The 15,136-nt window shown below is 43.9% G+C and overlaps 1 protein-coding gene and 1 long non-coding RNA gene across 4 annotated transcripts in view; one reads left to right on the forward strand and one right to left on the reverse strand.

The window, feature by feature from the left end:
* Window positions 1–15,136, reverse strand: part of LOC149972874 (uncharacterized) — a 390,242-nt gene that overhangs the window by 140,677 nt on the left and 234,429 nt on the right. The gene's annotated exons all lie outside the window — the stretch shown is intronic.
* Window positions 1,082–15,136, forward strand: part of LOC110501894 (glycophorin-C) — a 40,391-nt gene continuing 26,336 nt past the window's right edge. Inside the window, exons 1-2 of one of the 2 annotated variants that reach the window (XM_021579751.3) lie at window positions 1,082–1,437; window positions 3,996–4,248. In XM_021579751.3, coding sequence (XP_021435426.1) covers window positions 4,167–4,248 — 82 coding nt within the window. In that variant the 5' untranslated portion in view covers window positions 1,082–1,437; window positions 3,996–4,166. The remainder of the gene's footprint in view (window positions 1,438–3,995; window positions 4,249–15,136) is intronic. The other variant, XM_021579752.3, reaches the window with a different exon arrangement.

Consider the following 15,136-nt stretch of genomic DNA (forward strand, 5'->3'; position numbering starts at 1 on the left):
TCATGGATTGGTTATGTTCACAATCGAGTCTTGCTGAGGTGAAAGTTGACCGCGCATAATGAGCCAAGCATGGCCATTAAAAAGGATTCTGGCTTCGAGTTGGAGCTAACGTATTATATGTTACATGAATATACTTTTCAACGATTGTTACACTGAGTGAATAGCATGTTTAAATTGCCGTGTTGACAACAGACTTGAAACATCAGACCAAACGAAAGTCGACATCTGCTGTAGGGAGTGTGCATTAAGTCTTAATAATCTGGTTGGATAATATCCCTCGTTAGTTTTAGAACACCTCAAGAATTCTTTAGAATATTTTCCAGAATGGTAACAGAGGCAGATATGGTTTGCACTGTTCTTGCTACATGTCCTGTGTAGTGCAACTGGAGATGGCTTTTGGATGAACACTCCCTAATTATTGTGCAGCTGTTCAAATTCCTGTCCCGTTCTCTCATCGCTCTCCCTCATTCCACGCAACTGTAACTCTAGAGCCTTGGATTTAATTCCCTATAGGCTCAAAATCCTCTCTGTTAAAGGGGCAATCTGCTATTGGTACATCAATTTTTTGACTTTTAAATTAATTATTGACCCATTGATTCTTGATAAATACAACTTACGAATGCCTCAAGAGTTTTGTTCAACAGTTGTACCACATCGGAACCCAAATATGAGCTTTGCTTTTCTTTGTTTGTCAAAAAAAAAATGTAAAGAAACTGTAAACCCTCAAAACATGGTTAAAAGTATAATGTTGATATCATGTGTTGTCAGTCCTTGGATCCATAGCTCTGTTTGATGAATTTGAGAGAGGTTCAAACGTTCCAGTCATATCCCTCAGCTGTTTACCAAAACAATAGTGGAGTGACCCTTTGTTATTGCTCCTTTAAGTCAGTTTGATCAAACCTTGCCCCCGAATCGATCCCAGGGTTTTGGACTACATAACTCCCATGATGAATGTGTTTCTGCTCGGTCCACAGCCTTAACAGTCAACGGCAGTCCTTCACAGACAACATTTTGGATAGTCAATGCCCTACCCCTTCTTCTCCTCCCTCTTCCTGTCTCCTCCCTCTAGCCTACCCTGGCCTAAATGAAACTTGGGAATCATTTGCTTGTTGCTGGGAGGGGCCTCTCGGTCCATTGGTTGAGCAGAAGAGATCATTAGTTAGGGGATTGAGTTTACAGGCACTGGGGGGGAAAAGTACAGTTCACATGCTGCACAGCACACCCGGTTTTCAGGGTGAGATTTTAAAAAAGGAGTGTTGTCTACAGACAGTATTTGAGTGAACGGTATAAGGTGAAAGATTGGTGAAGAGGGAGGACTGACTGACTTTGAATATTATGTTGCTCTGTTCTGAATAACAGTTTCTTCTTGGAGAGTGGAGTTAGAGAGTGTAGGCAGGAATTCTTGGAAACGTGGTGCTGTGCAGCTCTGGAAATTTGGTGAGTGCATGCTCCTTTTAAGGTCCTTTGTGAAAACCACTTCTAAAGTATGTTTTATTTTCTTCTCAGCGTTGTCTTAGTGCTGTTAGAGGATCATGTGGACAGGGGCCGAGTGAGAACGGTCTGAGACAGCTCTTGACAGATGTCATAATAAAAGAGCCGGTGAAAGCAGAGATATACTATACGGTGACATCATAGCTATTATTGAAGGAGGAAATGATGAGGCAACTTGTTGATTGGTTGTTTACTCACACAAGCTGCCATTTCCATTTGGAGGTTTGTGACATCCACAAGACTCTTTTCTCACCTCAACATCGGTCAAAGTGTGCCTGTGTCTCCTCACATAATACACTTATGTTAAGTTATAATGGAGGCAGGCAGTGGTGTGTACAATAACCTACATAGGTCTATGCATCTATGATGCAGTAGTCTGCGTTTTTATGAAAACGAAAGTCAAACTGCCCTTTCAGCTCATGTGACAGTGCAGCTGGGTTTGACATCTGGTCCTCGTAGTGGCACCCAGTCAGCCGTTAGACACCAGACACTGAAAACGTTGTTCAAAATTACTTCTGTGGTAAATTAAGTTCAGAATTAATGCTTGGATTCTACAAGAGACCCTGGAGTCAAAACATTTTGATTGTTTACTAACGTTGGTTGGGTACTGCAAGACTCTCCAAGACACAGAAGTTCTGAGATAAAATGATCCAGGACATTCGGTCCCAATCAAGTTGATTACTGTTCCTGACATTTTCTGTGTAACCATGGTGATGTCAGAGCATCACACCTGCCGTGCGTGCTGAACCTAATGTTCTGTAGTCGCATCCGCTCTTACTTTCAAAGCACAAAGGCCAAAATATTAGACCGTTAGACACATTCATTATTCCTTTGAACAGAGGAAGCTTGATCACACAGAAGATCGTCTATTGTGACATAAGAGAGGCTGACTGAGTAACATAGGAAGAGCAGTAGACAGGACAGACAAGACAGACAGGAGAGACGGCAGACAGGACAGACAGGGGAGACGGCAGGCAGGACAGACAGGGGAGACGGCAGACAGGACAGACAGGGGAGACGGCAGACAGGACAGACAGGGGAGACGGCAGATAGGACAGACAGGAGAGACGGCAGACAGGACAGACAGGAGAGACGGCAGACAGGACATACAGGGGAGACAGCAGACAGGACAGACAGGGGAGACGGCAGACAGGACAGACAGGGGAGACGGCAGACAGGACAGACAGGAGAGACGGCAGACAGAACAGACAGGGGAGATGGCAGACAGGACAGAAAGGGGAGACAACAGACAAGGGGGAACGGCAGACAGGACAGACAGGGGAGACGGCAGACAGGACAGATAGGGGAGACGGCAGACAGGACAGACAGGGGAGACGGCAGACAGGACAGACAGGGGAGACGGCAGACAGCGGAGACGGCAGACAGGACAGACAGGAGGGACGGCAGACAGGACAGACAGGAGAGACGGCAGACAGGGGAGACGGCAGACAGGACAGACAGGGGAGACGGCAGACAGGACAGACAGGAGAGACGGCAGACAGGACAGACGGCAGACAGGACCTACAGGAGAGACCGCAGACAGGACAGACAGGGGAGACGGTAGACGGTAGACAGGGGAGACGGCAGACAGTGGAGACGGCAGACAGGGGAGACGGCAGACAGGACAGACAGGGGAGACGGCAGACACGACAGACAGGAGAGATGGCAGACAGGACAGACAGGGGAGACGGGGGAGACGGCAGACAGGACAAACAGGAGGGACGACAGACAGGACAGACAGGAGAGACGGCAGACAGGACAGACAGGGGAGACGACAGACAGGACAAACAGGGGAGACGGGGGAGACGGCAGACAGGACAAACAGGAGAGACGACAGACAGGACAGACAGGAGAGACGACAGACAGGACAGACAGGAGAGACGACAAACAGGACAGACAGTGGAGACGGCAGACAGGGGAGACGGCAGACAGGACAGACAGGGGTGAGGGGGGTAAGTGGAGAGTTATTCAGCTCCCAAGAGTAAACTGTATATCTGACTGTTTGACTGTGATAAGACTGGGCTCCATGCTTCCTCAAAGCTGCACTTCCTCTGTTTGTTAGAAAGGTGTTGGGTCAGCAGCAGGCTGCAGATACAGGGAAGCAGAGGGAGGGAGGAGGGATTATGGACTACGTCCAAGGGAATGGAATAGGATAGGTAGCCTCAGATTCTTGGTGAGCCACGACCCACTGTGATTTGATTGACAGTTTGGAGTGAGATACTTGCAAAACTTCTTAGATATTGTCTGTTTAGAAATGAGAGGTGTGATCTGTTATTCATATACCTAAGTCTGGGACAGAACAGCATGATCTAGTAAGTGCAACAGCGCAACAGTCCATGGTGTGTGTGTGTGTGTGTGTGTGTGTGTGTGTGTGTGTGTGTGTGTGTGTGTGTGTGTGTGTGTGTGTGTGTGTGTGTGTGTGTTCAGTAGAAGTTTATTTCACCTATACCAAACAGGCTAAGAGGGATTGAGAGATTAATATACTATTTCCTCCATTCTTATAGAGATTTGATACAGAGAACCGATCAACACTCCTCCTTCAGGATCCCCCTTTACCCTCCAAATTCCGTCTCTCTATTGCTCTCTCTCTCTTTCTCCTTCTCTTCCTCTCCCTGTCAGCTGTCCCGCTCAATCCCCCTCTCCTGAAGTCCTGCCTGACACCCGCTCTGCTGGACATGGAGAACTCCACGGCTGTGGCCTTTAACGCGACCCCGGACCAAGCGAAACCAGAAGCCATGACACAACTCATGCCAACCAGTGAGTATTCTTCCACGGTCAGGTCTGGTACCGTTGAACCACCACACACCACACCACTCTTTACCTGTCTGAGCTGCCTGGTGGCCTGGGTCTTGCAGATCAGAATAATCCCTAAGCATGCGTGACATTCCTCAATGACCGACTGCTGTGTCATCTTCTGCCCCTGCACTGTAAAACAGAAAGGAGAAGAGTTTTGGAGTAGAAGTACTGAAACAGACTCGCTGTACTGTCACTCCTGACAACCCCCATACTCCACATTGTAAAGCACATGACCACTGACCTTGTTGACCCCTGAGAGAGAAAACTCCTGAAGCATAACACGTATCCAACACGTGGTGGTCCAAGAGGCATGTTGAGTGCTGCTCGTATAACTGGGAGGTCAGGAGTGTTGCAATCAAGGAAGAAAAAGAAAATGAACGACAGCAAGCAGCTGTTTTATTTTACTCCGTCTTGCATTGTTCAGTTGAATTTGACAGGGGGTTTTTTTTGTTCATTTTTTTTTTACTCCACCCATGTGTTTCCTGTCAAGAGTTGCCTTGTAAAGTGGCCAAACATTGACAGAGCAGGAAAAAGAATGATACAATTGTTAAACTGAATTAATCATTGAATATGCTTTGACAGACAGGTTGCCACCTGCTATCAGACCAAATAGATGCTGGAAGTGTATGGTTATGTATAGAAAAATACCTGAGGCACACAAATATGGGGGGAAAGGAGGTAGATGCTTGTCTGTTAGAAATGCTTTCACTTTTCAAAGTCAGGGGAGACTCCAGCTATGCTGTCCCTTGTGCATTCTACTGTTGTCTCCTCGGGTGTCGGGGAGAAGGAGCAGCCAGGCGATATGACAGGTGTGAATATAGACCTTCTCAGATCCCCGGGCCCTGGCCTGACAGCAAGGGACCCATTGCCAGAGAGGCAACTAGAAACCTGCAGGATAAAAACAGCTCTCACAACCAGGCACTTTAACACTGCTGTTTAATGGGACTTTTATCTCTGATTTAACAAGGCGCAATCGCATCATGAGAAAAAATGTACACTCTCATTAGCGATGTAATGACAAACAAACAGTTAATCTGACTAGATATGAGAAGCAAAGCAAATTTCTCAGGCTTGTGCCCTAGCATCCCTGGTTGAAAATGTAGTAGCCAGTTACCGTGTATATCCATCTCTGTGGGTTTCAGGATAAATGGTGGAACCACAAAGGGAGGCTTTGATTGGCATGTGGAGAACACTACCGTCTGCCATTGGCTTTAGTTAGTGTCTCTCCAGCCAGTGCTTAGATCCCGTTTTCTCTCCATACATCGTACTCTCAAACATTTAAGGTAATAAAGTAATAGCAAGTCTTATCACACAATACACCTGTAGGCTACACAATGACAGAGGCAGCTATAGGCCAAGGAGAGAGGGAAGCAAGCGCCTTTAGAGTTTATAAATCTGTCTTTCAGGACCTGACTGTTCCTATTTTCTGTTGATGCATTTTTTTAAACTTCATTTTGGTAACAGAGGAGCGACAGCAGCAAATATAATGGGCTTCCGCTACATTACATGATTTACCTGTGCACAACTTATTATTTATCCTCGTAACAGATTCATTTTACTCAGCACACCCCACCCCCCCCCAAAAAAAAAAAAATCTGTAAAATAATATTTGAGGGCTTTAAGATTTAATTTGATATTGTGCAGTAACTACTGACAGGAAGTCAGTGCAGTAACTACTGACAGGAAGTCAGTGCAGTAACTACTGACAGGAAGTCAGTGCAGTAACTACTGACAGGAAGTCAGTGCAGTAACTACTGACAGGAAGTCAGTGCAGTAACTACTGACAGGAAGTCAGTGCAGTAACTACTGACAGAAAGTCAGTACAGTAACTACTGACAGGAAGTTGAAGCAAAAGAAGTCCGGTTATTTCAAAATCCACGGGAAAAAGACCCAACTTTAGAGACTCACTTGTCACTTTTGAGTGAGGATGTGAAATGATCATGATTAAGCGAGCATAAAATGTGCCATCAAGCTTGGCTGCTGATGTTCCTAAAGTGCTATGGGGCAAATTTTAATGTTAATTGACAATTACATGCCACCATGCCTACAGGTTGAATCATTCCCTACCTATAGCACAGGGTAACGTTTGTGAACCTCAAATTAAGTAGATGTGTGTGGCAGTCATAACATTGCATTGGAGTCATCCTTGTGTCGTGATGTGATGTATCCTTCACCTGCAATATGACCTTGTAGGGACATCTTGTTGCTGAGGTCAAATAAACAACTAGGAGAGTGAAGCATTCTGTTGTTTTTTACGTAAGGCTTTGAGTTTATAACTCCCTGACTGCACACACAACCCTGAATACAAGGTTGATTTAACCACACACGAAGGTGTATGTACGTTTGATCGTCTATATGTATGCAGGACTGTTAACAATCCATTTGCTCAACAAGCACCAATTGTGGGCCAGGCCACATTGAATAGGTGTTGAAGAATAATGATCTGTTTTGCAACCAGCTGGTAGTAGTTGTACAAAAGCAGTGTCTGTGAAGCAGCCAGTGCCTGATGTTTTTTGTTTGCAGAAACGGCTCTGCTGGCTGTCAGTCAGCTGGTCCGGTGGCTGTCAGTCAGCTGGTCTGGTGGCTCTCAGTACTCACTAGCCTACTATAGAAAAGAGGCCCTCTATGTGTGTTATTGGTGCACGTAGGTACTGTACCATGCTAACTTTTTGCAACAAAGAACAGACATGGAAACATTAAATCAAATAAAATGTTATTTGTCACATGCCCCAAATACATCAGTGAAATGTTTACTTACAATCCCTTAACCAACAATGCAGTTCAAGAATTCAAGAATTATAATTACTAAATATACTAGTGAAAAATAAAAAGTAAAAAAGTAGCACAGTAAAGTAATAGAGGCTATATACAGGGGGTACCGGTACAGAGTCAATGTGCGGGTGTACAGGTTAAAGAAGGTAATTTGTACATGTAGGTAGGGGTAAAGTGACTATGCATAGTAAAGCGAATATTCATGTCAGTGTAAATAGTCCGGGCGGCCCTTTAATGTTTCAGCAGTCTTGTGGCTTGGGGGTAGAAGCTGTCAAGGAGCCTTTTGGACCTAAACTTGTCTGGCGATCCAGTTCTGCTTGGCGTGCTGTAGTAGAGAGAACAGTCTATGACTTGGGTGACTGGAGTCTTTGACAATTTTCTGGGTCTTCCTCTGACACCGCCTGGTATATAGGTCCTGGATGGCAGGAAGCTTGGACCCAGTGATGTACTGGGCCGTACTCACTACCCTCTGTAGCTCCTTACGGTCAGACGCCGAGCAGTTGCCATACCAGGCTGTGATGCAACCCGTCAGGATGCTCTCGGCGGTGCAGCTGTGGAACTTTTTGAGGATCTGGGGACCCATGACAAATCTTTTCAGTCTCCTGAGGGGGAAAAGGTGTTGTCATGCCCTCTTCACAACTGTCTTGGTGTGTTTGAACCATAATAGTTTGTTGGTGGTGTGGACACCAAGGAACTTGAAACTCTCGACCCACTTCACTACAGCCCCATCGATGTGAATGGGGGCATGTTTGGCCCTCCTTCTCCTGTAGTCTACGATCATCTCCTTTGTCTTGCTCATGTTGAGGGAGAGGTTGATGTCCTGGCACCACACTGCCAGGTCTCTGATCTCCACCCTATAGGCTGTCTCATAGTTGTCTGTGATCAGGCCTACCACTGTTGTGTCATTAACAAACTTAAAGAGGGTGTTGGAGTTGTGCTTGTGCTTTACAGGAGGGGACTAAGCACGCACCAAGGGTGCCCTTGTTCAGGATCAGCGTGGCAGATGTGTTGTTACCTACACTTACCACCTGGGGGTGGTCCATCAGGAAGTCCAGGATCCATTTGCAGAGGGAGGTGTTTAGTCCAAGGATCCTTAGCTTAGTGATGATTTTTGTGTTAAACGCTGAGCTCAATGAAAAGCATTCTCACATAGGTGTTCCTTTTGTCCAGGTGGAAAAGGGCAGTGTGGAGTGCGATTGAGAAAGCATCATCTGTGGAGGTATGCAAATGTGTGTGGGTCTAGGGTTTCCGAGATGGTTTTGGTGTGAGCTATGACCAGACTTTCAAAGCCCTTCATGGCTACCAACGTGAGTGCTACGGGGTGGTAGCGATTAAGGCAAGTTACCTTTGTTTTCTTTGGCACAGGGACTATGATGGTCTAATTGAAACCTGTAGGCATTACTGACTCGGTCAGGGAGAGGTTGAAAATGTCAGTGAATATACTTACCAGTTGGTCTGTGCATGTTGAGTACACGTCCTGGTAATCCATCTGTCCCCGTAGCAGCAACATTACGTACAAAATAAGTTAATAAAATGTGAAAAAACACAGTTGGTTTGGAGGCCCTAAAACGGCAGCCATCATTTTCCCCAGACGTGGAGATAGTGCTATACCCCCGAACACTAACCCCGCACACTAACCCCTGTTGTAGTTCAGAGACCTTTATGTAGCATCTCAGACAGAATAAGGAAAGGACACAGAAAAAATGGAGACTCTCCATTTTTAGCATGAAAGCATGCGTCTCAAAGGAGCTGAGAGATGACAGCAGAGCGGACCTTGAATTGTTTGGGCTGCTGGAGCAGTGTGTTCAGCCGTGGCGCTAGCGAGGGAGATTTTCCCCCTTCCTCTACTTTGACCTTCAGGGTTTTTACTGTAGAAAAACCTAAGTTCCAAAGGCTGGGCCTAATATAGTTTAAGAGGTCATACAATAAGGTTTGTAGTGAATCATATGTTGATGACGTAAAGAATATTTGCTTGTCTGTAATGAGGAGCAACCAGACGCTGCACTTGACACATCTAGGAAATTGCTTATTCCAGTTACTAATAAGCATTGTAGCAAGATCAAAGGTGTGGGGTTACACATCACCAAGTTCAATAACAACAATAGGCACCAGTAGCACAAATAGGATGCAAAGGGGAAGTTTATTAGGTATGTTCATACATGGGGAAAGAAGGGGGAATTCACCAATCACCTCACAGTCCACAAGCCGTTCTCTTTGTCTGTGCCATTTTCCAGGGGTAATCTTCACACTCGGGTCCAACAGTCCAGGTCACAACGGGCAATCACACAGATTTCACTCTCTTTTCTCTCACTCTTCATATCGCTCTTGTTTCTCTCACGCTTCACACCGCTCTTGTTTCTCTCACTCAACACACCGCTCTTGTTTCTCTCACTCTTCACACCGCTCTTGTTTCTCACTCTTCATACCGCTCTTGTTTCTATCACTCAACACACCGCTCTTGTTTCTCTCACTCTTCACACCGCTCTTGTTTCTCACTCTTCATACCGCTCTTGTTTCTATCACTCAACACACCGCTCTTGTTTCTCTCACTCTTCACACCGCTCTTGTTTCTCACTCTTCATACCGCTCTTGTTTCTATCACTCAACACACCGCTCTTGTTTCTCTCACTCGACACACCGCTCTTGTTTCTCTCACTCTTCATACCGCTCTTGTTTCTCTCACTCTTCATACCGCTCTTGTTTCTCTCACCACCTCTGCCCCTTTATGCAGGCTGCTTCTTCCTTTATCCCCAAGCACTCCCTGGCTTAATTAATGACTCACAGCCTTTCCTCGATGGGACAGGAAATCCATATAAGGCCCGGGGGCGGAGCCAGCTACCTGCAAGATATCGCTTAATTACCACTCCCGTCACCTCTCCCTGCCGTCTGCCACAGCATGCACTAATTAAGAAAATGACTGTAAAAACGATAAAATCTAAATAAATCTCCTTGAGTAATTGAAGCATTTTATGGTAGAGAGGGATGAGACAAAAAGTATGACAAATAAGTCTGATAAAAATAAATAAATACAAATACAAAGCAAATAAATACAAATACTCTACTTTCAAAAGAAAAAAAGACAGGTGAAAAGAGGGAGAGAGAGAGTGAGAAAGGAGATGAGAGAGGGAGAGGGAGAAAGAGTGAGGGAGAGGAGAGAGAGAGAGAGTGAGAGAATTAGTCAGACAAAGATAGAGAATCAGAGAGTAACAGAGGGGAACAGTGCAAGCGAGGCTGAGAGAAAGCAGTGTTGTAAAGTACTTAAGGGGGTATCTGTACTTTAATTTACTTATCATATTTTTGACAACTTTTACTTTTACTTCACTACATTCCAAGAGGAAATAATCTACTTTTTACTCCACACATTTCCCTGACACCCAAAAGTACTCCTTACATTTTGAATACTTAGCAAGACAGGAAAAATGTCCAGTTTACGCACTTTTGAAGAGAACACGTGGTCATCCCTACTGCCTCTGATCTGGCTGACTCACTAAACTCAAATGCATAATTTGTAAATGATGTCTGAGTGTTGGAGTGTGCCCCTGGCTATCCGTACATTTTTAAAACAAAATGGTGCTGTCTACGTTGCTTCATTTAAGGAATTTTAAGCGATTTATACTTCTACTTTTGCTTTTTCTTTTGAGTATATTTTAACAATTATATTTACTTTTTATACTTGAGTATATTTCAAACCAAATACTTTTAGACTTTTACTCAAGTAGTTTTTTAACTTTCTATTAAGGTATCAATATTTTTACTCAGGTATCACAATTTGCTACTTTTTCCACTACCACGAGAGTGCTGCAGAGATATATAGTTGAAGTCAGAAGTTTACATACACTTAGGTTGGAGTTATTAAAACTCTTGTTTCAACCACTCCACAAATGTCTTGTTAAAACCTCTTTGGACGTGCCGCTAGTGCCCCAGCTCGACAACATCCGGTGAAATTACAGAGTGCAAAATTCAAAATACAAAAATCGTAATATTAAACATTCGTGAAAAAACAAATGTCTTACATTGTTTAAAAGCTGAACTTCGTGTTAATCAAACCACTTTGTCAGATTTCAAAAAGGCTTGAAGGTGAAAGCGATTATCTGAGGACAGGGCAACGCATACACCAGCATTAAAAACATTTTCCAAACCAGCAGAGGTGTCACAAAAATCAGAAATAGCGATAAAATAAATCACTTACCTTTGAAGATCTTCCTCTGTTTGCAATCCCAAGGGTCCCAGCTATACAACAAATGGTTGTTTTGTTCGATAAAGTCCTTCTTTATATCCCCAAAAAGTTTGTTTAGTTGGCGAGTTTGATTCAGTAATTCACCCGTTCCACTCGTTCAACATACAGACAAAGGAATCCCAAAAGTTACCAATAAACTTTGTTCAAACAAGTCAAATATCGTTACTAATCAATCCTCAGGTACCCTAATATGTAAATAAATGATAACATTTAAGACGGAATGTAGTATGTCTACTTTGTGCATGACACAAGTTATTTTTCCAACAATTGTTTACAGAGAGATGATTTCACTTATAATTCAATATATCACAATTCCAGTGGGTCAGAAGTTGACATACACTAAGTTGACTGTGCCTTTAACCAGCTTGGAAATGTCCAGAAAAGGATGTCATGGCTTTAGATGCTTCTGATAGGCTAATTGACATCCTTTGAGTCAATTGGAGGTGTACCTGTGGATGTATTTCAAGGCCTACCTTCAAACTCAGTGCCTCTTTGCTTGACATCATGGGAAAATCTAAAGAAATCAGCCAAGACCTCAGGAAACAGAATTGTAGACCTCCACAAGTCTGGTTCATCCTTGGGAGCAATTTCCAAACGGCTGAAGGTACCACGCTCATCTGTACAAACAATATTATGCAAGTATATACACCATCATACCGTCATACCGCTCAGGAAGGAGACGCATTCTGCCTCCTAGAGATGAACGTACTTTGGTGCGAAAAGTGCAAATCAATCCCAAAACAACAACAAAGGTCCTTGTGAAGATGCTTGAGGAAAACAGGTACAAAAATATCTATATCCACAGTAAAAATAATTCCTATATTGACATAACCTGAAAGGCTGCCCAGCAAGGAAGAAGCCACTGCTCCAAAACCGCCATAAAATAGCCAGACTACGGTTTGCAACTGCACATGGTGACAAAGATCCTACTTTTTGGAGAAGTGTCCTCTGGTCTGATGAAACAAAAATAGAACTGTTTGGCCATAATGAACAAAAGTGGGAGGCTTGCAAGCTGAAGAACACCATCCCAACCGTGAAGCACAGGGGTAGCTGCATCATGTTGTGGGGGTGCGTTGCTGCAGGAGGGACTGGTGCACTTCACAAAATAGATGGCATCATGAGGAGGGGGAAATGATGTGGATATATTGAAGCAACATCTCAAGACATCAGTCAGGAAGTTAAAGCTTGGTTGCAAATGGATCTTCCAAATGGACAGTGACCCCAAGCATGCTTCCAAAGTTGTGGCAAAATGTCTTAAGGACAACAAAGTCAAGGTTTTGGAGTGGCCATCACAAGCCCTGACCTCAATCCTATAGAAAATGTGTCGGCAGAACTTAATAAGCGTGTGCAAGCAAGGAGGCCTACCCACCTGACTCAGTTACACCAGCTCTGTAAGGAGGAATGGGCCAAAATTCACCCAACCTATTTTGGGAAGCTTGTGGAAGGTTACCCGAAACGTTTGACCCAAGTTAAACAATTTTAAAGGCAATACTACCAAATACTAATTGAGTGTATGTAAACTTCTGACCCACTGGGAATGTGATGCTGAAATAAATCATTCTCTCTACTATTATTCTGACATTTCACATTCTTAAAATAAAGTTGTGATCCTAACTGACCTAAGACACAGAATTTTTACTTGGATTAAATGTCAGGAATTGAACTGAGTTTAAATGTATTTGGCTGAGGTGTATGTAAACTTCCGACTTCAACTGTAGGTAACTGCCAAAATAAAGGAAACGTGAGTACATTTCGGATACACAGTGGTGTCCTATCCCTCCGATAGAGTTCCAGACATTTGTAGAATCTATGGCAAGGTTCATTGAAGCTGTTCTGATGGCTTGTGATGGTCCAACACCCTATTAAGACACTTTACTGTATTTTGGAGTTTCCTTTATTTAGCTGTAGATTGAGGCTTGGATGTATGGGGTAGTTGGAGAAATCAATAACATAATAAATGAATATAACTGGAGTAAAAGTAAACAGTAAATAACCCTTCCTATCTTCTTGGAGCAGGATGTTGGCTTTGGAACCGCAGGGGTTGGATGTATTTGTCCAAAAGGGAATTGAGGAGAGATGGGGGAGTTCTAACCCAGTGTCGCGAGACGGGAGAGTCCCAACAACAATCCCAGAGAGGCATCTCTGTAGTGTCTGTTTATCTTAGCCCCCCCAGAGTCTCCTCCCCCATCCCCCCCAATCCCATCAGCTCAATGCTCCTGAGATAACAGGACAGATGTGCTGCCCCCAGCAGCACCAACTACCTCACACTCTCCCTCTTTGCCTCACGCTGCTGCTAGCTTCACACCAGGGAGAACCAATCAGGGGCCTGGCAGGGAGGCTGGATGCTGGTCCTGGAGGATAGCTGTCCACTAAGTTTCCAATTCCCTTGGAGTGTCCGTCTGCCAGTTTCTGGAGACAGGAGAGGTGTTTAATTGATTCCAGCCATGGTAAAAAGAGACAACTGAGATGTTTATAGCACTCCCATGCAGTGTAAATCCCACTGCGAAGTGTCACTCACATCACTATCTAAACACAAACTAAATGTTATTAGTTATAACTAAAAGTTGGTTCAGATTTGAGTTACAAATACACACAAATACACACATATATATATATATATATATATATATATATATATGTAAATCCCAATCAAATGAAAAGGGTTCTCCACGGGTGCAGAGTTGAGAAACAGTTAAATAGGTCTAAACCATGGCAGCAAACTTTTAAGGCTTTTCTCTGAAAAAGCAAAAGCCTTTGCCAGGCACTGAACCTATCTGCCACGGTCTAGACAGTTCTGTTTATCTATTTATCTGTCTCAGTCTCTCTCTCTCTGATTCACTTGTCTGTCTGTTTGTGTCTACAACAGTTAGCCCGGCAGAGAACAAACCTCTTTACACATCCCCATAGGCGGTAAGGCAACGTGGAGCACGGGACAAGGCACCATCTGTCCCTAATCAGCTTCAACCATGCCTGAAGCAAGTCATCTGATCCTGTCATAAGATTTCATAGCCATTAAAAAACTGGCGCAGACCCTTCCCAATCCCCCTTTACCTGGTCCGCAACGGTACAACTGCTGCCTTTACACGACAAGGCAAGGAAGAACAGGAAACGGGAAAAGGGAAAGCAGTGTTCTACAGTTGCCAGTGCCATATGGTGGGAAGCGATAGAGTCTCCATTTTATATTCCAGCCAGATATGACCCTCCAAGGCAGCCAGTAAAGAGAGCGATGAGTTCTCTGCAAACCAGGAAGAAAGAGGAGAAAGACACAGGAAAGGGTGTGGACGTCCAGCGCCTTCAGAAAGGATTCACACGCCTCGACTTTTTCCACATTTTGTTGTGTTACAACCTGAATTTAAATGGATTTAAAATGGATTACATTTAGATTTTTGGTCACTGGCCAACACACAATACCCCATAATGTCAAAGTGGACTAATCTTTTTCAAAACGTTACAAATGAATTACCAATTAAAAGCTGAAATGTCTTGATTCAATAAGTATTCAACCACATTGTTATGGCAAGCCTAAATAAGTTCAGCAGTAAATATTTTCATAAACAAGTCACATTATTTTATTTTTTTATTTTATTTTTATTTCACCTTTATTTGACCAGGTAGACCAGTTGAGAACATAATTTACAACTGCAACCTGGCCTAGATAAAGCAAAGCAGTGTGACACAAACAACAATACAGAGTTACACAGAAACAGACGTACAGTCAATAACACAATAGAAAAATCTATGTACAGTGTGTGAAAATGTAGAAGAGTAGGGAGGTAAGGCAATAAATAGGCCATGGAGGTGAAATAATTACAATTTAGCATTAACACTGGAGTGATAGAT

Source organism: Oncorhynchus mykiss, chromosome 22, assembly GCF_057628025.1.
Source record: "Oncorhynchus mykiss isolate SJ-2025 chromosome 22, ASM5762802v1, whole genome shotgun sequence".
Taxonomy (NCBI): domain Eukaryota; kingdom Metazoa; phylum Chordata; class Actinopteri; order Salmoniformes; family Salmonidae; genus Oncorhynchus; species Oncorhynchus mykiss.